The following is a 23,827-nucleotide window of genomic DNA, read 5'->3' as shown; positions in this document are numbered from 1 at the left end:
ACCTGCTGCTGCACTGTTCTTACATGTGGAGTTGTCAAAATTAGACTTGAGGTATCTCAAAGTCTAGAACCCCCACCCCACTGTCCAGGCTATGAGGACGGGCCCCGCCCCCAACTCCATGCTCATCACCACACTTAGCCAAGTCGGGGAACCGTCTTGGACACCAGCTCATGCCCACAAGGCCTCAGCTGGAAACTGCAAGAAACACGTCCCTCTCCCCTGTCCCATGTCCCCTGGCAGGGAGGACGTGCCATCAGCTCCATTCTACAGATGGAAAAACTGAGGTTCCCAGTGTGGAAGCCATGTGCCTGAGGCTGCTGAGCCCCCAGGAAGTGGTCAGTCTGGGTCTGGACCCGCACACGTGGCCTCAGAGGGGCTAGGCAGGGTCTGAGCCTCCCTGGGAGCTCAGGTACCCTCACCGCCTGACCGTGGGTCCTGGAGTCTGGTGTGGAGGCGGATACCATCCTCCAGCAGGCAGCTCCTCGCTCTCTTTTCAAAAAACAACATCCACAAAGACAGGAAACAGATGCCGCCGTGGCCCACACCAGCTCCGGGGAGAAACGAGGAGAAACTACAGCCCGCCAGCCCTGGGGTGCGGTGGCGAGCCCTGAACGGCAGCTTGAAAGCAAATTGACCTTGTAAGGTTCATGTGTCTGAGGCCTTAACAATTCTGCCAAAGACGGAGTCAAGTTCAACATCAGGCCAGTGCAGGCCTCCGTCATCCCCAGTACACAGCCGGGATTTTCCTGTGTGGCCTTCTCAGAGTGGACATAAATAATGCCCTGGCTTTGAGGTTGGACTTGAAAAATGTTGATGGGTTTCAGTTACAAGGAAACATGTTGGCCCACAAGCTGCTCTTGTCCATTTCCCAGAAAACCTGGCCGCTGACCCCAACACCATCGGAGGGACAGAAGAGTGGGGGATGGGTGGATGAGGTGCTCCTGCAGAAGGAAGGCCTGGGCCACCTGCCTCCGGGACCTTCCCCCACCATTTCTATCCTGTCTGCTGTCCCAGGGGTCTCTGACATGACACCCCTCCTGGACCCTCATGTGTGAAACTGACTTCGGGGGCCGTCTTTTGGATCAAGGTGTCAGATCCTCATTTGACAACCAGGGTCTCTCTTGTGGGTGGCTGGGCAAGCAATTTTTAAGCCGAGTCCCTCTGGGCCCACGGTGCCTGGCAGAGGGTAGGGGGCAAGTGGGTCACCTGTGGTCACAGCCAGTCAGCCAGGCTCAGCCTCCATCCATCCTATACACGAAGTTATGGGCACGTTTTGTCCAGACCCGCCACTGCCCCCTCCACTGGGTTCCTGGCCCGGGGCACCCAGTATTGAGTGTGGTATCACTCTGGATAACCCAGTGATATAATGACTTCTTTCCCAGGTGGTTCAGCAGAAAAGAACCCGCCAGCCAATGTAGGAGACGCAGGAGACCTGGGTTCGCTCCCTGGGTTGGGAAGATCCCCTGGAGGAGGAAATGGCAACCATTGCAGTATTCTTGCCTGAAAAATTCCATGGATAGAGGATCTTAGGGGCTAGAGTTCACAGGGCTGCAAAGAGTTGGACATGAATGAGCAACTGAACATGCACACAGTCGTGTAAATACTGTTGTTGTCTCTGTTTGACAAATGGTGAAGCTTCATTGCTGTTGTTGTTCAGTCATCAGATTTTGTCTGATTCCTTGCGACCCCATGGACTATACACTCCATGGAATTCTCTAGGCCAGAATACTGGAGTGGGTAGTGTTTCCCTCCTCCAGGGGATTTTTCTGACTCCCCACATACTGTAAGACTAAACTTGAGAATTCTTGTTTTTTTAATTTCATTTCAAATAGCCTTTGGGTATCTGAAAGGACAGTGTAGGTACTTTTAAGATGTCTTCTGCAAAACAAAGCCCTTTTGGCAAATGTGGTCATAATATCCAGGTAGACGTTGCTGTTGTAAGTGTCACATCTCAGCCAGAAGGCACATTCTGAGCTCTTCCTCTGGCAGAAGCAAATTAACAAAATAAGCCAAGAAAGAGAGTTGGAAAAACAAACCACACCAACAACCAGAAAAGTATTCCTCATGAGACAAAGCTCAAAAAAATCCCAACATCCTTATACCCCAAAAAACCTCTTGGAAATGAATGCTCAGTAAGGAAGAGATGAAACACGGCAAGTTCCAAAGAGAGGCAATGCCCATGGCCAGTGTAGCTTAGAAACGGCCTGACCACTCAAATGAAGATGCACATCAATGTAAACCCTTTGTAGATAGCAGTAATGGTCGTCACCAGAGTAAGTGTTTAGTCTGGTGACAACCTGTCCTGGGCACCACATAAGGGAGCAGACCTGGTTCTCCTCCTTTGCCCCACAGCATTCACACATGAAGGCAGCTCAGGTGCTACCTTGCCCTGCCTGCCTGTCTGGCTCACCCATGAGCTGTGACCACCTCCAGGGAAGGACTCCGCCTTCTCTTCTCTGTGCGCCATGAACCTGCACACAGTGGGCCTTCAGAACCTCAGGAGACTCACCCCACCCCCGCTATAGCCAGAACCCTCCCCAGGCATTAAAACACCTGTGGAGTCACTTTGGCCCAAGCCCTGGTTATGGATCCCTGGAGCCTAATACAGATTCTACAGTGCGATTAATCAGGTCCTTTATACACAGATTCCCACCTGTCAGGTCTGATCTTTGGATTCATTGTCACTCTGTCCCTTCCCTAGCAGCAAGGTGGGCCGCAATGCAGACAACAGAGCTCATGAGCTGAGTTTCAAAGGACAGCGATGGATGCAACCTGTTGCAAACTAAAGGAGGGTCCCTGAATGTCTCAGAAAAGGCCTCCGGAGGAGGGACCCCCACGGTGCAAAGGAAAGAGAGGTACTCAGGGGCAAAGGCTCTTGGCCTCTCCTGTAGCAGCTCCAATTGGTAGCTCGTGAACAGTGGACAGCCAGTGTGGTCACATGAGCGTGACTCTTATTCCCTCACAAAGCAAGAAAAAGGGGGCAGGGTGTGGGAGTACCCGGAGGGTGTGGTGGGGTGGATGGAGGGACGTGTCCCTCCTCTCTTCAGTGCACATTGCTTTTGTGAGTCTCAGAGCTGCCAGAAGGCAGTCGTCAGGTCCCCACAGTATCCAGTGTGGGCAGGTGCCTTAGCCCCGGTCACATGGACAAGCCACACCATATGGCTTCCCTGAGTTCCAACAGCAGGATCTGGGGCTTTTGTTTAGGTACACACTTCCTTGCTGTAGCTGTGTTACCCCCCTTCTTTGAGCCTCCGTTTTGTCCTCTAGAAAAAGGACATCGATTGCTACCTTAGCAGGTTGCTACCTTAATCCCGTGAAGACTAATTAGGGTAATCCTACAATTAATAGCTGGCCTTAAGAGATACTGGGCTTCCCTGATAGTTCAGCTGGTAAAGAATCCTCCTGCCATGCAGGAGACCTCAGTTTGATTCCTGGGTCGGGAATGATGATCCGCTACAGAAGGGACCGGCTACCCACTCCAGTATTCTTACACTTCTCTTGTGGCTCAGCTAACCTGGGTTCAATCCCTGGCCTGGGAAGATCCCCTGGAGAAGGGAAAGGCTACCCACTCCAGTATTCTGGCCTGGAGGATTCCATGGACTGTACAGCCCATGGGGTCGCCAAGAGTCGGACAAGACTGAGGGACTTTCACTTCACTTTCAAGAGATAGGACCTGAATCCAGATTAAACTGGAGTCTCCCAGTGTCATCTGGCATTTCTTCCCTGAAGCCAGCCAAAACCCACACAGGTGCATTTCCAGGGTCTCCACTTAGCCAGCCTGACAGAAAACCCAGCGTGGTTCAAACAAGCTGACAGACAAGCAGGAGAGGACTCACAGGCAGACGGCTTCCCTCCGGGTCTCAGGTGGAGCTCGGGGACCACAGCAGAAACCGGAGCTCTCAACCCGTGTGCTCAGCAGCGCCCTCCTTCTCAGGCCAGCGTCTCTGCCCTGACGGGCGCGGGAGGGCCGCCAACCGCCACAGGCTGCCCTCACGCCCCTCCCACTGCTGTAGCCTGACCTCTCCTGGCCCCACCCCTTCCGGCCGAACCAGAGCGCCTCTTCCCTTGATTCCAGCGTGAGGCCCGGCCCTGGGCCCTGATTGGCCACCGCCCCAGCCCTGAGCCAATCACGGTGGCCAGGAAGGATGGAACACACCGATTGGCCAGGTCCAGGTCATGTGACCACACTCTCCAGGACACTTGTGAGCCGCTCACACTGTGTCTGGGGTGGAGACAGTGCGGTGCACCCAGTGCAGGGTTGGGAGTCCAGACACTGTGTCTGTGTGCTGTGTCCTGGGACGTGCCTGTGCATCCTCTCTACACGCCGCTGTGCCCTCTGCAGGAAAAACACTCATGACACACCACTTCCCTTCCCAAGCGCTGTTTCACGCACCCACATTCAAGGGAGCAAGACCTCCTGTTTGAAGGTAGGTTTGGAGATCCTCTCTTAACCTCTGGGCTTGTTTCTTGTATCATGTTAGAATAATTTACTCAGTCTAAAAACCCCCACGAGCACCGCCACATGCTGCTTTGCCTATTCCGGATTCTTAGCTGTTCTTAGTAGAGGGCATGGCCCAGGGGCTTCCCAAAGGGTGAATCACTGAATCACTTTGCTGTACACCTTACACAAACAAATTCATTGTAAATCAACAGTACTTCAATTTAAAGAAAAGATATTCCCTCATCAAAAATGGTTCAAAATTTTGTAAAGTTTTTCCTTCAATTGTTGGTTTTTGGTATGTGTCTATTTGGTTTGGTGGTATTTTTTGAGGTAGGGATCCAGCTTGCCTTCCCACATGGATACCAAATTGTCCCATTGGGAAGATTTTTTTTGTCCTTTCTCCTGGAAAGGTCCTTTCTGCGTTTACACATTAAGAAGCTTTTTAGAAAATGCCACGTATCAAGAACTTCAGATCTTTGGTAGTTTGTGCAGCGCCCCAGAGGCATGGCTCCCCTTCTGTGTCTTCTCTCCGCATCTCACCCTTGCCAGTTTCTAGTGTGCACGGGTGCCCTCAGAGGGTTCTCTGCAGTGAGCCGTGTTTCTGTGAGGACAGAGGATGTGAGCACTGCGTCCCCAGTGACTGTGTGGCTGTGCTCAGCGACCCCGATATTGAGTCTGGCTGCGACTTCCTGAGGCAAGCTCTGCGTTTCTTCCTCTTGGTGTCTGGCTATGCAAAGTGGTGCTGGTGGATTGGGGCTTGGGTCCCTGGGTCCAGCAGTGGAGAGATACTCCCACAGCCTGCTTTTCCATTATAGTTTCCTCCTGTGGGCTCTGCTCAGCCGGTGTGGAGATATTTCTGCTCAAGGCTTGAGAGGTAGTCAGTCACTCTGCTTCTCATCCCCTGCCTCGTCTGTACTTCTGTCTTTCTTTCTTTTAATATAGCTAATTTTCAATATTGTTAGTCCCTGTGTCATTCTGACTCTCAGGCACCTGTGGTTTAATAGGCCACCAACTCCCGAGAGCTCTTTGCCTGGTGGAGACATGGAGCACTCAGGGAGCAGCACCACATCACACTGGAGCCTGGCCCAGAGAGCAGCTTCTTGCCAGGAGTCCATTCCTGCTGTGGGGGTTCGGAGTTATCACATCTGATTGTGCATCCCCTGGGCCTCCAGTGCAGGCCCCACTCTGAGATCTGGAAAGGAGGTAGCTTCCCTTCCTGACACAGAACTAGTATTTTTTTGTCCTCGTCCTTGTCCATTCCCATTTGGCTCGCAGGCTCTACACTTGACCCTCACCCACAGGATCAGAAGAGCCCAGTTCTAGAGACGTTTCATACAAGGAGAGGCTCCCGGAGACACTCCAACCCCCGGGCCTAAGTAAGCATTTCCTTGGAGTTTCACAGCCCTGGGAGGAGATACTGGGTTTGTGTCCATGTTACAGTTGAATATGTTGAGCCTCAGATCATTGCGTGATTTGCTCTGGGTCACTCTGCAGGTCAGTGGGTAAGGTGGGATTTGAACCCAGACTCTATGTCTTGGAGCTAGTGACTGTACAGGTGTTTCTGCTCCTCGGGTAAGTTTATTTCAGGATTTTTGTTGTTGTTGTTGTTTTTGATGCATTTGTATGTGGGACTGTTCTGTTTTCTCTCTGACGGTTCATATCCTGCTATGCTGCTGAATTTCTTAGTTTTAATATTTGTTACTTGGTGCAGTTTTTAGGGTTTCATATAAATCCTGTCATAATCGAATAGTGGCAGTGTAACTTCATCTGTTCCAATGGGGATGGCTTTTATTTCCTTTTCTTGCCTAGTTATTCTGGGTAGGACAATTCCACTACTATGTTGAACAAGATTGGTGAGAGTGGGTATCCTTGTACTATTCCTGATCTTTTAGGAAAATCTTTCATCTCTTTACCATTGAGTTGGATGTTAGCTGTGGGCTTGTTTTTATACCCTTTAGGATGGTCCACGTATAACCACTGTATTGAGAGATTGTACCAAAATTGATGTTAAACTCTGTCGAAAGCATTGTCTGCAATTATTGAGAAGATCACATGATTTCATTCTTAATTTTGCTCAAATTGTGTATCACGGTGATTGATGTGCAGATAAAAATATCATGCTTGCAGGCACAGAATAAATTCCATTTGATCACAGTGTATGATTCTTTTAATGTATCTTCTATTTGGTTTGCTAATATTCTTTTGAGGATTTTCACATCAGTGTACACCAGGGTCAGGGTTCTCTGGTTGTTCATATGGTAGAGAATATGCCTACAATGCGGGAGACCTGGGTTTGACCCCTGGGTCAGGAAAATCCCCTCGAGAAAGGAGTGGCTACCCCCGCCAATATTCTTGCCTGGATAATTCTGTGGACAGAGGACCTGTTGGGCTACAGTCAATGGGTCACAAATAACTGGACATGACTGACTCACACTTAGAAGAGTGCTTCTTGACTTTCTTAATATCTAAATTTAAGATTTTATCTCAGTCAAAAATTACAGTCTAAGGCAAAAATGTCAAGAGTCCTTAGAAGTAAATGACAATAAGGCCTAACAGTTGAAAGCAAGAAAGACTGCACATAATTTATTTTTCATAAGAATGTTAGATCTACAGAGGAATTCTCATTAAACTGAATTAAAATGCAAGCTTTAGTTTAAAATGGAAACCTGTTTTGGAATTATGTGTCTATGTTGAGACTGAAATTTTATTATTTATGTATGAGATATTAAGCAATACAGTGTAGCTATTAAAATCATATTTTCAAAACCTTTCATGACATTTATAAGCTCTTATAGTGGAAAAATGGCTAGGGATAGAAGATGATCCCATATAGCTTTAGATGACAGCACAGATATGTTGAATGATAGTTTTCAGATTGTATTTATTTATTTTTGATTGAAGGATAACTGCTTTACAATGGTTGGTTGGTTTTCCTCATACAACAACACAAATAGACCATAAGTATATTATCCACTCTTTGGTGAGCCTGCCTCCCACTTCCCAATATCCCACCCTCTAGGTCGTCACAGAGCACCATGCTGGGTTCCCTATCTTACATAGCACCTTCCCACTAGCTAGCTATTTTACGTATGGTAGTGGCAATGTTTCAATGCTACTGTCTCAATTCAGCCCACCCTCTCCTTCTCCAGCTGAGTTCACAAGTCCTTCGCCTACATCTGTGTATGTATTTCTGCCCTTCAAATATTCATCAGTACCATTTTACAAGATTCCATGTGTATGCATTAATATACTTTATTTTTCTCTTTCTGACTTACTTCACTCTGTATCACAGTTTCTAGGTTCATCCACCTCAGATAAACCGACTCGTATTTGTTCCTTTTCATGGCTGAGTAATATTCCATTGTGTATATGTTCCACAACTTCTTTATCCATTGTTCTCTTGATAGACATTAGGTTGCTTCCATGCCCTGGCTATTTTAAATAGTGCTGCAATGGACATTGGGGTACATAAGTCTTTTTAGAGGTGTGGTTTTCTCAGTGTATATGGCCAGTAGGGGATTGTTGCATCATGCAGTAGTTTTATTCCTACTTCTTTAAGAAACCCACCTTCCTTCTCCATAGTGTTTGTATCTATTTACATGTCTACCAACAGTGCAAGAGGGTTCCCTTTCTTCCATGTCCTGTCCAGCATTTATTATTTGTAGAATTGTTGATGATGGCCATTCTGACGGTGTGAGGTGATAGCTCATGTAGTTTTGATTAGCGTTTCCTTAATAATGAGCGATGTGGAGCATCTTTTCACCTTCTTAACATCCTCTTTGGAGAAATGTGTTCATGTCTTCTGCTCGCTTTCACTTGGTTGCTTTTTTTCTGATATTAGGCTCGATGATCTACTTGTGTACTCGAGATAATCCTTTGTCAATTGCTTCATTTACAATTATTTTCTCCTATTCTGAGGGTTGTCTTTTCATCTTGTTTATAGTTTTCTTTGCTGCTTAAATACTTTGGAGTTTCCCTAGATGCCATTTTTTTAATGTTTCTTTTTATTTCAGTCATTCTCGGAGGTGGATCAAAGAGGATCTTGCTGTGATAGATCTCAAAGAGTGTTCTGCCTTTGTTTTCCTCTGAGAATTTTATAGTTTCTGGCCTTCCTGTTGGTCTTCAATCCACTGTGAATTAATTTTTGTGTATAGTGTGAAGAAGTGTTCTAATTTCCTTCCTTTGCATGTAGTTGTCCAGTTTCCCAGCACCACTTACTGAAGAGGCTCTCTTTTCTGTCCTTTCTCCTTTGTACATTCTTGCCTCCGTTGTCAAAGCAAAGGTGCCTATAGGAGTGCGGGTTTACCTCTCAGCTTCGTGTCTTGTTCCATTGCTCTATGTTTCTGTTTTTGTGCCTGGACCATAGTGTCTTGGTAGTATAGTCTGAAGTCAGAAAGGTTGATTCCTCCAGTTCCACATTTCTTGCCAAGATTGCTTTGGCCTTTCTGGGTCTTTCTCCCCCGCCAATAAAAATTGTAAAATTATTAGTCCTAGTTCTTTAAAAAATGTCACTGGTTGTTTGATAAGGATGAATTGAATCTGCAGATTACTTTGGGTAGTGTAGTCATTTTCACAACATTGATTTCTTTCAATTCAAGAACATGGCATATCTATCTGTTTCATATTTGCTATCTTTCATCATGCAGCCTGTCTTTCTGCATACACGTGTTGCGTCTGTTTAAGTAGGTTTATTCCTAGCTATTGGAGAAGAAAATGGCAACCCACTCCAGTACACTTGCCTGGAAAATCCCATGGATGGGGGAGCCTGGTAGGCTACAGTCCATGGGGTCCCGAAGAGTTGGACACGATTGAGCAACTTCACTTTCACGTTTTACTTTCATGCATTGGAGAAGGAAATGGCAACCCACTCCAGTGTTCTTGCCTGGAGAATCTCAGGGACAGAGGAGCCTGGTGGGCTGCCATCTATGGGGTCTCACAGAGTCAGACATGACTGATGTGACTTAGCAGCAGCAGCATTCTAGCTATGCTATTCTTCTTGTTGCAGTGGGGAATGGCACTTTTTCCTTAGTTTCTCTTTCTGATTTTTCTTATTGTGCTATAAGTATGCAAAGGACTTCTGTGTATTAATTTTGTATCCTGTGCTTTACTAAATTCACTGATTAGCTCTAGTAATTTTCTGGTTCTATCTTTAGGGTCTTCTGTGAATAGAAACAGGCCACCTGCAATCAATGAGAGATGGACTTCTTCTTATCCAACTTGCATTCTTTTTCATTTTCTTCTCTGATTGCTGTGTCTATGACGTACAAATCTATATTGAATAACAGGAAGGAGCGTGGGCACCATGGTCTTGATCCTGATCTTAGGGAAATGCTTAAATTTTGACACCATTGAGGATAATGTGCTGAGAGGTTTCCCTTATGACCTTTATTATGTTGAGGTAGGTTTCTTCCACGCCCATTTATGGGGCGTTTTTTAAATCATAAACTGGTGTTTAATTTTGTCAAACTCTTTCTCTGCATGATAGAGATTACCATATGGTTTTTATCTTTCAGTTTGTTAATATAGTGTATCACATTGATTGATGTGCACATAGTGAAGAATCCTTGCACCCCTGGGATAAACCGCACTTGAACGTGGTGTGTGGTCCTTTCCCTGTGTTCTTGTTTTGCTTTGCTCATGCTCGCGTTTCCTCAGGATTGTTGCATTGGTGCTCGTCAGTGGCGTTAGCCTGTCGTTTTCTTTTCTGGGTTGCGTTCCTGACTCATTGTGGTTCAGGGTGATGGTGGCCGCACAGGATGAGTTGGGATGCTCCTCCCTCTGCGCTTTTCTGGAGGAGTTTGACCAGCACAGGTATCATCACATCTCTACCATTTGAGAGCATTCACCTGTGAAGTCCTGGGCATTTGTTTGTTGGAGACTTTTGATCACAGTTAGTAGTGCTTGTGATTGATGTGTTCATAGTTAGAGCTTGTGACTGGTGTTAGTGCTTGATTTATTCACATTTTCTGTTTCTTCCTGGTTCAGTCCTAGAAGATTATACTTTTCTAAGAATCTGTCCATTTGTTCCAGGTTGTCCATTTCATTGTCATGCAGTTGTTTCTAATTGTCTCTTATGATCCTTTCTCTTTCTGTGTTGTCTGTTGTAACATCGCCTTTTTCATTTTGAGTTCATTTGAGTGGGCTGCCGTCTATGGGGTCACAGAGAGTCGGACACGACTGGAGTGACTTAGCAGCAGCAGCATCATATAAGGCTCAGAGACCCCGAGCTTTCCCGGATGTGGGATTTTTAGTGCCTACACCAGGACAGAAAGCTGAGCACCGAAGAATTGATGCTTTTGAACTGTGGTGCTGGAGAAGACTCTTGAGAGTCCCTTGGACTGCAAGGAGATCCAACCAGTCCATTCTAAAGGACATCAATCCTGGGTGTTCATTGGAAGGACTGATGCTAAAGCTGAAACTCCAATACTTTGGCCACCTCATGCGATGAGTTGACTTGCTGGAAAAGACTCTGATGCTGGGAAGGATTGGGGGAAGGAGGAGAAGGGGATGACAGAAAATGAGATGGCTGGATGGCATCACCAACTCGATGGACATGAGTTTGAGTGAACTCCGGGAATTGGTGATGTACAGGGAGGCCTGGCATGCTGTGATTTATGGGGTCGCAAAGAGTCGGACACGACTGAGCGACTGAACTGAACTGAATCCAGGACAGCCCCGAGTAAACCAGGATCCTGGTCACCCTAGTTCTGTGTATCGTCTTCCTCAATCCTGAATGCTCCGCCTTGTCTGTCCCACCCCGTGTTTACTATCCAATATTTCTCATCCTCCGTTTCTGCTTGCACATCACTTCTGCAGCCCCCAGGGAGTGGTTTATTCATCCTATCTAGGTGCTCTGGGGTTTCCCAGGAGGCACTGAACAGAAAGTGAAAGTGTTAGTGGCTCAGTGGTGTCCTGACTCTCTTGAGACCCCATGGACTGTAGCCTGCCAAGCTCCTCTGTCCATGGAAATCCCAGGCAAGAATACTGGTACCCATGCCCTCCTCCAGGAGATCTTCCTGACCTGGGGATAGAACCCAGGTCTCCTGCATTGCAGGTGAAATCTTTACCATCTGAGCCACCAGGGCTGCTAGTGGAAAAGAACCCGCTGCCAATTCAGGAGATCCAAGAGATGATCCCTGGGTCTGGAGAAGGAAATGGCAACCCACTCCAGTATTCTTGCCTGCAGAATCCCATGGATAGAGGAGCCAGGCGGGCTACAGTCCATGGGGTCTCAAAGAGCCAAACATGACCGAGTGACTGAGCACAAATGCTCAAGCTCTCCTGGCAGTGACCACTGTGTTCTAACAGCTGCTCTGTCTTTCTTCAAGTTATAGACTTATTAAAGACCGAGGCAGTTTTTTTTTTTCCTTTTACCTATAATCTCAGAGCCTAGCAGAGATTCTGGCACACAGTAGGTATGCAATGAACTTTTCTTGATTTAATGACTATCATATCAACGTATCAAGTGCCATCTATTTCATATCACTACGTGGGATGTTATGGACTGAATGTTTGGGTCCCCTCCAAAACTCGTATGTTGAAGTCTGAACCCCCAGAGGGGCTGTATTTGGACATGGGGCCCTTAAGGAAATTCATGAGTGTGTGCTAAGTCGCTCAGTCATCTCCAATTCTCTGCAACCCCCAAGGACTGTAGCCTGCCAGGCTCCTCTGTCCATCGGATTTTCCAGGCAAGAATACTGGAGTGGGTTGCCATTTCCTCCTTCAGGAGATCTTCCTGACTCAGGGATCAAGCCTGTGTCCCAGTGCTGGGGGCCTGGGTTTGATCCCTGGTCAGCAAACTAGATCCTACATGCCACAGCTAAGCCCTGGTGTGGTCAAATAAATTTTTTTTTAAAACTCAAATAACACTAAATTCAACACTATAATTTACAAACAGCATGTGCAGATTGAGCCTATTCCTGTTACAGTCACTCTGTGTAGCTCTCTCTCCATTCTTCTATCTGTATTTGTTATAATGAAGTTCACCAACTGTGGATATTTGTACTATTTCTGTGATCATAAAATCAGGATGATTTGAACTTAGGAAAAAAAAGAAGAGACACCAAGAGATCGCTTTTTCTCTCCCTCCCTCCATCCCCCTCGCTTTTTTCCCCTGCAAAGTTACCCAGGAAACACCATATGAGCACACACTGAAAAGGCAACCCAAAGGGAGCTCTCAGCAGACATCCACCCTGTCAACACTGAGTCTCAAGCTTCTAGTCTCCAGAGTGGCGAGAAAACAAATTCCTGTTGTCAAAGCCACCAGCCCACGGTAGTTTGTTACGGCAGCCCCAGCGCGATAACACAGGGGACGTACCCAGTTCATAAAACCAGGCTGTGACCAGTGATGGGTGTGGTCACACAGGCACCCTCCTGAGGCAGAGAGCTGCTTTCTATTCCAAAACAGTTCCAGTAATACTTCCCATCCCATTTTAAGAACATAAGTGTTCAACATGACAAGATTGACAAACCTATTTTTCTATCATTCTGCTTTACTTCTGCGGAGAAGTATATTAGAATAGTAACTTCTGGGACTGGGAATGGTTACATGAATATGTGGTTCAGTTTCGAATGTGTGACTAATATTTTTTGCAGCTAAGTAGCATTTTCTGTTTTCCAATGACACTTTAAAGCCCATTTATGTCACCTGAGAATGCATAATTAATTCCTCCTGTGGAAATGCCTTTGTTTTCTCCACTGAGCTGGTGATTCTTCATCGTCCCACTCAAATCCTACCACTCCCCTCCCACCCCTGGCCACACTTGTCAGCCCGTTCCCTGCCTCAAAGCCTGACTCTACAAGCTGCAGCCCCCAGGCCTCGCTGTTCTCAGCTCCTCTTTCTTGGCTCTTGGCCAAAGGGAAGCACTATCAGAGTGTGAAGGAAGGAGTGCGAAGGGCAGGGAGAGAGGGGGGTGGGCCTTCTCCCTCCCTCTCTGCCACAGCCTGGTCTCCACCATGGGTGCCTTCCTCTGTCATACAGCACCCACGCTGGGCGGTCCCTCTCCTGTGACCACAGCTCTGGATGGCTTCGAGGAATAGCACACCCTTTCTCTTTTGTTTCTCCAGGCCCAAGGATGACAGAGGCTTCTGCTGCTAATAGTTCCCAGTGTCTTCTCCATCTCGTCTTGATTCTCTTTACCTTGCCCACAGTGTGAGTTAAGGGTTGAGTTGTAACCCCTGCCCCCCATTCCTATGTTGAAGTTCTAACTCCCAAGACCTCAGAGTGTGACTGTCTTAGGATAGTGTCTTCAAAAAGGTAATTAAAGTTAAACAAAGTCATACAGGTGGACCCTAATCCAATCTGACTTATGTCCGTATAATAAGAGCCCCAGGTGGCACTAGTGGTAAAGAACCCGCCTGTCAATGCAGGAGACATAAGAGAGGTGGGTTCGATCCCTGGGTCTGGAAGATCACCTTGGAGGAGGGCATGGCAACCCACTCCAGTATTCTTGCCTGGAGAATCCCGTGGACAGAGGAGTCTTGCAGGCTACAGTCCATGGGGTGGCAAAGAGTCGGACACGACTGAGCAACTTAGCATATGCACAGTAAGGGAAGATTAGGACATCGACATGCAGAGAAGGAAGACAGTCTGTGGGGAAGGCAGCCATCTGCAACCAAGGAGAGAGGCCTCAGAAGAAACCAACCCTGCCCACATCTTAATCTTGGACTTCCCAGCCTCGAGAAAATAAATGTCTGTTGTTTTTAAGCCACTCATCAATGGTGGTGGTGGTTTAGTCACTCAGTCGTGTCCAACTCTTTGTGACCCTGTGGGCTGTAGCCCACCAGGCTCCTCTGTCCGTGTGATTTCCCAGGCAAGAATACTGGAGTGGGTTGCCATTTCCTTCTCCAGGGCATCTTCCCAACCCAGGGATCAAACCCAAGTCTCCTGCATTGCATGCTGTTTCTTTACCTCTGAGACGTCAGGGAAGCCCACTTATCAATGGTACTTTTGTTACAGCAGCCTAAACGGACTAAGACTTTGTTACAGCAACCCCAGCAAACTATGACACCACGGTCAATCATCCCATCACTAAACCACTTGTGGAGCCTTGGGAATGTGCTGGTTATATCCTTCTCGGACCTGGTCTCACACAGCCAACCTCACCAAGGACACTATCATATGTCCCTTTATCCACTCCACGGTATCTATCATCACGTTCCTAAGTTTCTAAATGTGCCAACGTTTGTGCTGTGAATACCTGTTCCTGAAATACTACAGGACTTGCTTTCACAATAAGGTTCCTAAGCCGTTTCTAAGCAAGGAGCCAAGTGACATCCAAGTCTCTGTGTAGAGCATCTTGTCGTTTTTGGAAAAATCTTTTCACATTTTTAACATCAACTGCTGCTGGAAGGCCTGGGGTGATGACTGAAGTCCAGAGAGTCTCTGGAGATGCTGTGTGAGAGTTTTTCTTGCTGATTCAGTGGCTGGGGGGCCCAGTGGCTGGTAAGGAAGCCAAGCAAGGTGAGCTGGAACGTGTAGGGAGTCCCTGGGTTCTGCATTTAAGGAGATCTAGGGAGGTGAAAGCAATGGCAACCCACTTCAGTACTCTTGCCCGGAAAATCCCATGGACAGAGGAGCCTGGTAGGTTACAGTCCATGGGATCGCAAAGAGTCCAACACGACTGAGTGACTTCACTTTCACTTTTCACTTTCATGCATTGGAGAAGGAAATGGCAACCCACTCGTGTTCTTGCCTGGAGAATCCCAGGGACGGCGGAGCCTGGTGGGCTGCCGTCTATGGGGTCGCACAGAGTCAGACACGACTGAAGCGACTTAGCAGCAGCAGCAGGGAGGTGAAAAGATACCACTGGAGTGAGAGTGGTTAGAACAGCAGAAAAAGCTATCTAATTCAACTTATTTAAGGAATATAAAGGGCTTCCCTAGTGGCTCAGTGGTAAAGGATCCACCTGCCAAGCAGGAGATGTGGGTTTAATTCTTGGGTTGGGAAGATCCTGGGAGAAAGGAATGGCAACCCACTCCAGTATTGTTGCCTGGAGAATTCCATGGACAGAGGAGCCTGGTGGGCTACAGTCCACAGGGTTGCAAAAGAGTCGGACACAAACTAGTTACTAAACAACAACAAAGTAGTATAAAGCAATTTTATAAAATCATAGGGCTGGATGGGATTTATTGAGACATCCCAGTTTTACCACCTTCCCCCTCACACAATCCCTCAAGTATTGAGTTACTCCTAATAAATACATTTCTTTGTCTCCAAAGCACTTTCACAACCATATTGCATTTGAGCCTCAAGGAAATCCTGTGAGGTAGACAGAAGGAGCATTAACGTCTTCATTTCACAAATCAATGAAACTGAAGGGCAGGTAGTTGAAATGCCAGGTTTCAAGGAGCTAAAAGGTTTTAGAGCTGGGCCTGGAGGCTCGTGCTCCTGAGACCAGGTGGGTATTGATAGAGTTCCCATCGCTTACCATCCCTGCTCATCCGGGCATGCACACAAAAGACTGACGTCACAGGTGGACATTCCACCCAAACTCACAGCGAGGAAGGGCTTCTCAGCATCTGTCTGTGAGCAGAAAAGGCAGAGAAAGGGAGAGAGTGAGAGAGACATAACATGAGCTGAGTTTACAGGGAACCGGAGTGGGCACATGCACCCTTATCTCGGCCCCAACTGGGCAGAGCAACACAGAGCAAGCAGAGGTACAGAGGCTGAGCCTCTCCGATCACGGTCCCCCTCCCGACTCCATATTCAGCTGGCAGGTCCCAGGAGTCAGGTCACCCGTTACCTCCCTCTAATACTCTGATGAATACGTTTGCAACACACAGGGTTTCCATTAATCTGGGGAAGATCCTACTTTAGGCTTTCACTGAATCAGAAATTGCTTCAGCCATGACTGCTGTCTCCAGTGAACTGGGTCCCTCTTTCTCCACAGAGATGCCCCACACAGGCTGGTCTCGCCTGCTCCCTCCACCCACCTGTCTCTCTCTTGTTTAAATTGGAGGATAATTGCCTTACAGTGTTGTGGTGCTCTCTGCCATACATCAGTGTTAATCAGTCATAAAGATGCATATGTATCTATATATATATCTCCCTTCCCTCTGGAGCCTCCCTCCCCTGCATCCCATCCCTCCAGGTCATCACAGAGCTCCAGGTTGGGCTCCCTGTGCTATATAGCCGCATCCCACAAGTTATGAGCATACATGGGGCTTCTTTGGTGGTTCAAATGGTAAAGCATCTGCCTGCAATGCAGGAGACTCAGGTTTGATCCCTGGATTGGGAAGATCTCCTGGAGAAGGGAATGGCAACCCACTCCAGTATTTTTGCCTGAGAAATCCCATGGACAGAGGAGCCTGGCAGGCTGCAGTCCATGGGGTCTCAAAGAGTCAGACACATGTGAGTGACTGAGAGGGAGTGAGTGTGTATACATCAATGCTGCTTTCTCAGTGTGTCCCAGCCTCTCGTTCCCCCGCCATGTGCACAAGTCCATCCCCTACATCTGCATCTCCATTTCTTCTCTGTAAATAGGTTCATCAGTACTGTTTCCCTAGATTCTGTATATATGTGAGGTGTGTGCATGTTAAGTCACTTTGGTCGTGACTGTGGTCATACAGACCCCACAGACTGTAGCCTGCCATAATGCATATCATACATGCATTAATACACAATATTTCTTTTTCTCTTTCTGACATACTCACCTGGTCTCTTTACTTCTTCCTCTATCCGTGGAGGCTCACTTTCTCCAAGAAGCTTGAGTGTTTCAGCCCTGAGGGATTCTTGTCTCAGCTGCATTCCTGAAGCCATTATCATCCAGACCCCAAATTTAGCACTGAACACATGCTCTTCAGTACTAGTTCTCTGATGAGACATCAGCCCCTGGAGAATCAAGCTGGAATCCACCCTCTTGCATCTATGCTCCTGCGGTAGATCCATGCATGTTAGCTGTGACTTTTCTGGGAAAGAGTAGGCAAAACTAGGGTTAAACACAGCCAGTCGTTGGAATCCAAGAGGAAAGGGGGAAGGAGTGGGAATTAATTGTCTTCCCGTGTTGGAAGTTTTCGGTGGTGTTTCAAGATCCGTGTACAGTCAGCATTTTCATGTTGCTCTAAGATTAGCACAAGGTAAGAGAACAACAGAAGCCTTCCTCTGTGCTATTTTAGGAACACGGAAAATAAATTAATACCCTCCAAATGCAGGAACAGCCTAGCTTGCTGTGACACAAGAATGGGCTCGTAACACCTCGGCTGTAACAGTTTCAAATGGAATCATATTACAGTGCAAAGTATATTTATCACTGTGTTGAGGAACCCTTTCTCCTAAGTCCCCCCAGGGGAGAGCCACAGCCCCAGGCAGGCTCCTCTCAAGCTCTCCATTCCACCCTGGCAGGTCCCGGGGCTCCCCCGCCCCGCCACCTCTCTTCTTGGTAATTTTCACTACCTACCCAAACTGTCAAGTTTCCCACCCCTTCCTGAGGGGCTCTGGAAGCTGGTCTTTTTATGCCCACCTGTGGGACTGCACCTCACAGGCCTACAAAGCTTGAATTTGCCCAGCTTCAAGACTGAAGAAAGCCTGCATTGGGCAAGAGAGGGATTCCCCAGCGGTTCAGCGGTAAAGAATCCACTAGCAATGCATGAGACACAGGAGATGGGGGTTTGATCCCTGGGCCAGGAAGATCCCCTGGAGAAGGGAATGGCAAACCCACTCCAGTGTTCTTGACCAGAGAATCCCATGAACAGAGGAGCCTGCCAGACTACAGCCCATAAGGTTGCAAAGAGTCAGACATGACCGAAGTGACTTAGCATGTACACATGCATCAAGCAACAGAGACATCAGTAGTTTGACAGACGGGGAGCTTACGTATCTGAAGCAAAGTCCTAGAGTGGCACCCCCACCTTGTGCAGCAGACACCTTCAGGACGTGGCAGCAGTCTTTGCTCCTGGTGGAGGGGGAGATTGCCAGTTACAGGGGAATTGATGTCATATGGGCTTATCGATTACCAGGGAAACCAACAGAAGGGCACACCCTTCACTGCCCCTTTGATAAGAACAATCACTGGCCAAGGCCCAAAGCAAGTATGTAGGAAGGCCAGAGTCAGTGTAAGTGAAGCAGGCACTGGTCAGGCAGGGGATAGACAGAGAGCAAGAGAACAGCCATCTTGAGTGGGCTGGTCAGCCACCACCCTTCCTGGTTGTCCCTGAAAAAAAGCTTATAGACCCTCTTCATTTTAAGACTTTAATGCCCATCATGACAAGAGGAAAGACAAAATATGGGGAATTACATGTGTGTGTGTGTTTCCAGTGGCTAAGTTGTGTCTGACTCTTTGCAACCCTGTGGATTGTAGCCCGCCAGGCGCCTCTGTCCATGGAACTTTCCAGACAAGAATACTGGAGTGGGTTGTCATTTTCTCCTCCAGGGGAGCTTCCCGACCCAGGGATCAAACCTGTATCTACTGCCTGCATCTCCTGCATTGGTAGGTGGTTTTTTGTTTTTGTTTTTTTTTACCACTTGAGCCACCTGGGAAGCCTGAGGAAATATACAAAGGGTACAAATCTGACAGTCTTGAGTTTGGTCCAGAGCATCTGATGATTTGGTTGAGATAACTAGAAATTTCTTTTATGTCAACATTGGGTGTTGTAAGCAGATAGGGCAGTGGGTCCCTGGAGAAAAAGAATCAGGCATGACCTCTTTGACATAAGAGAACCCATTTTGGTCCAAGACATTCTGTGATCTAAGCCTGGCTACAATGCTTGCCCTTAAACAGGTCTCAGTAATTAATGATCTTAAGGGAAGAAAGGACTGCAGGAACAAAGGGAAAGCAGTCAAGAAACAATGGGTCTAGGACTCCACTGGTGGTCCAGTGGCTAAGACTCGAGCTACCAATACCCTAAAGGGGCTGGGGTTCCATCCCTGGTCAGGGAACTAGATCCCACATGCCCCAACTAAGAGTTTGCATGCCCCAACTAAAGATCCTGCATGCTGTATGATGTGGCTATTAAAAAAAAAAAATTAATCCACATTAAAAAATATATACCTTAAAAATTTTTTTAAATAGATAGAGGTGAGCAAGAAATAATCAACACAACAACAGGCCTGTTTTTGTTCTTCGTTTGTCTTTAGCTCTGGGGTAAAACTGTCAGTTGTGGGGGAAAGGCTAAAAAGAAAATTCTAGCCAGGGTTTTGAAATTTAAGTCCAAGATTATATGATGGCACCAGTCAGCCTCCCAAGTAGGTGACATAAAGTCGGGATGTGCAGCCAAATGTGCACAGACATAGAATTCCTATGGTTGTTTCTTAGTAGGGACTATGAATTATATTTCAAAGAATCCATGTCTGAAAAAAATTGGCTTCTGATGCAGTTTGTTGTAAAAAGGCAAACTATTTAATACAAAAGTTTACACACGTGCACATACGTATAGACTACATATGCACACATATATATTTTTAAAAGATATTTTTGATGTGGACCATTTTTAAAGTTGTTTATTGAATTTGTTACAATATTGCTTCTGTTTTTTGTTTTGGTTTTTGAGCAGTGAGGAATGTGGGATCTTGATCCCCCATCAGGGATTGAACCTGCAGCCCCTGCATTGGAAGGCCCAGTCTTAACCATGGCACCACCAGGGAAGTCCCTTTTGTTTAACTCTTAAGCAAAAACAGGAATCCATTTGGCCCCAGTCTAAATATTCAGGGAAAGAAGCAAGTAGAATTACTCCGGTTGGAAATGCCACGTTAATTTATTACGCATAGCATGATCAAACAAGAGGCCACAAAGAGAAATGCAAAGATGCTAAGTCGTGGTCCTTCCTGAGAATTAATTTTGCCCCCAGGATTCTTAGCAATTGGGTCTTTACATCTTGGAGGTATCAGGGCAGGAGAGGGCGCACAGCACCAAATCCATGGCACAGAGTGCAACACACAGCATCCTACCTGGGAGCGTGGAATCAGAAACCCAGCACTGAGAAGGGGTCATGCACAGACACAAGATTTATGGAGGCCATGCAGGGAAAGGAAATATATGGGTTACATGTCATACCGCTCTGGATGCAACCATTTTTCACACAGCAGAATCTGTGAGAGAAAAGACAAAGGAGAAAGACAAAGAAAAGTGGGGAGGGGCTTTCCCTGGTGGTCCAGTGGTTAAGAGTCTGCCTTCCAATGCAGGGGACGAGTGTTTGATCCCTGGTAGGGGAACTAAGATCCCACAAGCCACAGGGCAATTAAGTTTGCAAGTTACAACTACTGAGCCTGGGAGCCACATCTAGAGAGAAGCCCGCGCCCTACAGTGAAAGACCCCACACGCTGCAATCAGGACCCACCACAGCCAAAAAATAATCCATTAAAAATATTTAAAAAGAAAAGTGAGGAAAGGAAAGGTAAAGTTGAAAAAGAGAAGGTTGGAGCCTCCTCCTGGCCACCTGGCTGACCCCTCGGCAGCAACTCGGCAGCCACTCAGCATCAGCACTCTCTCAGCATCCCTGCTGTCTCCATGGTGATTTAATGTGATTCTGATGGATGTGACTAGTTCATGAACGCTTCCTGGAGCTGGGCACTGTTGTTGCTAGCTCTATTTTCCAGATGAGAAAACAATGCTTCCGAGATTGTTAACAACTTGTCCCAAATCACTGAGTTGCTAAAGTTGTGGAATCAGGCATTGAACCTAGGCTGTTTCAGGCCCAAGCATGTGCTCTTGGTGAGCAAAGTAAAAAATAAGATGGTGTTTAATGGAGGAGAACGTGAACATGTATTGAGTCCTTAATATATACCTGGCATGTAATCCTCACAACAGTCCCGCAAGGGAGGTATCATTATTCCCATTTTATAGATGAAGAAACTGAGGCTCGGTGCTCACTGTGGCAGCACATACACTTAAACAGGAATGATACAAAGAAGATTAGCATGGCCCCTGCTCAAGGATGACATGCAAACTGGGGAAGCATTTCATGTTTTTATGGCAGAAACCATCACAACATTGTAAAGCGATTTTTGATGCATGATACAGGATGCTCGGGGCCGGTGCACTGGGATGAACCAGAGGGATGGGGTGGGGAGGGAGGTGGGAGTGGGATTCAAGATGGGGAACACATGTACACCCAGGGCAGATCCATGTCAATGTATGGCACAACCAATACAATAATGTAAGTAATTAGTCTCCAATTAAAATAAATAAATTTTTAAAAAATTAAAAAGTATGAATAAAACGGGGACGATTTTTTAAAAATTGAGGCTCAGAGAGGTTAAGTAACTTATCTAAAGTCGCACTGCTTAGTGAAAGAGTCCCGGTCTGGGGCCCTGCACCTCCTCTCAGTGTCTGTTTTCTGTCTGAAATAAATCCTGCTTGCTTACTACCATGAAAAAACAAAAAAACCCCAGGTCTCTCAGACTGCAAAGCCCATATTCCATTGTTTAAAAAAATATATTGTTGTTTTGCTGCTAAATTTTATTTATTTGGCTGCTTCAGGTCTTCACTGTGGCATGTGGAATCTAGTTCCCTGAGCAGGGATCAAACCCAGGCCCCCTACAATGGGACTTTCTTGGTTTCTAGACTACTGAGATCTTGCTTCCATGTGTAAATTGAGTACAATTTCCTAAAGAGATGGAAGGCAGGCTTTATATCCCAGTATGTGATTCATGGGGTCACAAAGAGTTGAACACTACTGAGCGACTGAACTGAACTGAATAGGGAACAAATTTGACTGGGAATGGTTGGTTTACCATCTAACACTGACATGTCATTTTCCCCTGCCTGGGCTCGGCTTCCCTCCATCCAGCTGGCTTTTCTTTCCTGGGCTTATTTCTTTCCTTTCCACCCTCTGCCCCCCTCCCCTCGCCTTGCAGGAGCAGAAACAAGAAGCTCTTCCTCTAATCTCCAGCCTGGCAGGTTTTCCCTCCCCTGGAGTCCAGGTGCCTGTAGCATTTGCTCCTTAGTGGCTTTCCCCCAAGGAGACAGCTCCCTCCTTCTTCTTCCCAAAAAGGAATTGTGGGGCCAACTGTTAAGATTTTTAAAAAATATTTTTTTCATGTCTTTACTCAAGATGGGAAAAATCTCTGAAGTTTAAGGTGGCACCTGGCTGTCCTGTGGTGTTTATATTTTTTCAAGGCTTTGTTCTGTCTGGAATTTTATTATAATAACTACTGATGGGACTTCCTTAATGGTCTAGTGGTTAAGATTCTGAGCTTCCAATGCACGGGTTCACAGGTTCAATCCCTGGTCAGGGAATTAAGATTCCATATGCCACATGATGTGGCCAAAAAGCAAAACAATCACCACAACAAAAAACTAATGGGAATGAACATACCTTGATGTTTATATAATTTTAATAAATCACCTTCAAAATGATAAAGCATTAGTAATCAAATAGAGTTCACTCAGTCGTGTCCAACTCTTTGGGACCCCACAGACTGTAGCACGCGAGGCTCCTCTGTCCATAGGATTTTCCCAGGCAAGAATATTGGAGTGGGTTGTCATTTCCTCTCCCAGGGGAATCTTCCCAACCCAGGGATCAAACCCGTGTCTCCGGTATTGGCAGGTGGATTCTTTACCACTGAGCCACATGGGAAGGCTAGCTTCTATCAATGATTCACACCAAAAGGTGGTTCAATGAAGCAGCGATGATGAGGCAGTGCTAGAATTAAAAGGGGAATCAGGTACCCTTGAAACTCAAACCTAATAATAGTAGAAAACATCACCCACTCACAGCAGTATACACAGATCTGAAACTGTTTCCTTGAGAACGTTTCTGTTTGGGGGGATAATTCTATTATTTGAAGACTCTAAGTAATGACAGGCTAACAGTGATGATGCCTCAGTGACCTGATAGCCATGCCCTGGAGAGATAGCCGAGAGAGGGGTCCCCAACCTCCAGGATCTCATACCTGATGATCTGAGGTGGAGCTGATGTAATAATAATAGGAATTAAGTGCACAATAAATGTAATGCACTTGAATCATCCTGAAACCACCCCCCTTCTCCAATTCATGGAAAAAATTCTCTTCCATGAAACTGGTCCCTGGTGCCAAAAAGTTTGGGGATATTCAAAGGAATATTCTTTGTCTTTCACACCTGCGCTGTTTTTCTTCTAACCACCCCATCCCACAAAGCTTTACCTGTTCGGAGTGTCACACGTCCCTTCCTGTGAGGGGCAGGGTGCCCGCCAGTGCTCAGGCCTCAGGGCCCCCCTGGGCGCTGCTGGCCTGTCCTTCTCATCCTGGCTGTGTGAGGTGTTCCCCTAAGGTTTTCCTGCTACACTGTTTTTCTAGTTCCTCTTGAATCTTCCTAGACAAACCTGCCTAAATGATGCAAGAACTATCTAATGAATATGTTACTTTCTCCAGTTTAATCACACCTGGGTTGTGTCTGCCACACTCTCTCCACAGCTGCACTTGTCGTTTCTGTTTCGTTTTCAGCTTTTTATTTTACACTGGAGTACAGC

At 46.8% G+C, this 23,827-nt stretch overlaps 1 protein-coding gene and 1 non-coding gene across 19 annotated transcripts in view; one reads left to right on the top strand and one right to left on the bottom strand.

The window, feature by feature from the left end:
* LOC129557884 (liprin-alpha-1-like) overlaps positions 1 to 23,827 on the bottom strand; it is a 149,939-nt gene that overhangs the window by 39,732 nt on the left and 86,380 nt on the right. For 13 of the 18 annotated variants that reach the window (XM_088842800.1, XM_088842799.1, XM_088842798.1 and 10 more), the window contains 3 exons: positions 18,255 to 18,333; positions 17,096 to 17,350; positions 15,871 to 15,965 (listed from right to left, as the gene is read on the bottom strand). Coding sequence is in view for 4 of the 18 variants with exons in the window: in XM_088842809.1 (XP_088698935.1) it covers positions 15,871 to 15,873 (3 nt within the window). In the remaining 14 variants the exon portion in view is untranslated. The remainder of the gene's footprint in view (positions 1 to 15,870; positions 15,966 to 17,095; positions 17,351 to 18,254; positions 18,334 to 23,827) is intronic. The other 5 variants (XM_088842810.1, XM_088842813.1, XM_088842807.1 and 2 more) reach the window with 3 other exon arrangements.
* LOC148775902 (U6 spliceosomal RNA) lies at positions 21,239 to 21,345 on the top strand. The gene has a single exon (XR_016038954.1). It is a non-coding gene; the product is annotated as a U6 spliceosomal RNA (small nuclear RNA).

This window comes from Moschus berezovskii, chromosome 13, assembly GCF_049115385.1.
Source record: "Moschus berezovskii isolate FMDL1 chromosome 13, NW_MosBer_1.0, whole genome shotgun sequence".
Taxonomy (NCBI): Eukaryota; Metazoa; Chordata; class Mammalia; order Artiodactyla; family Moschidae; genus Moschus; species Moschus berezovskii.
This window is presented reverse-complemented; position numbering and strand designations above follow the sequence as displayed.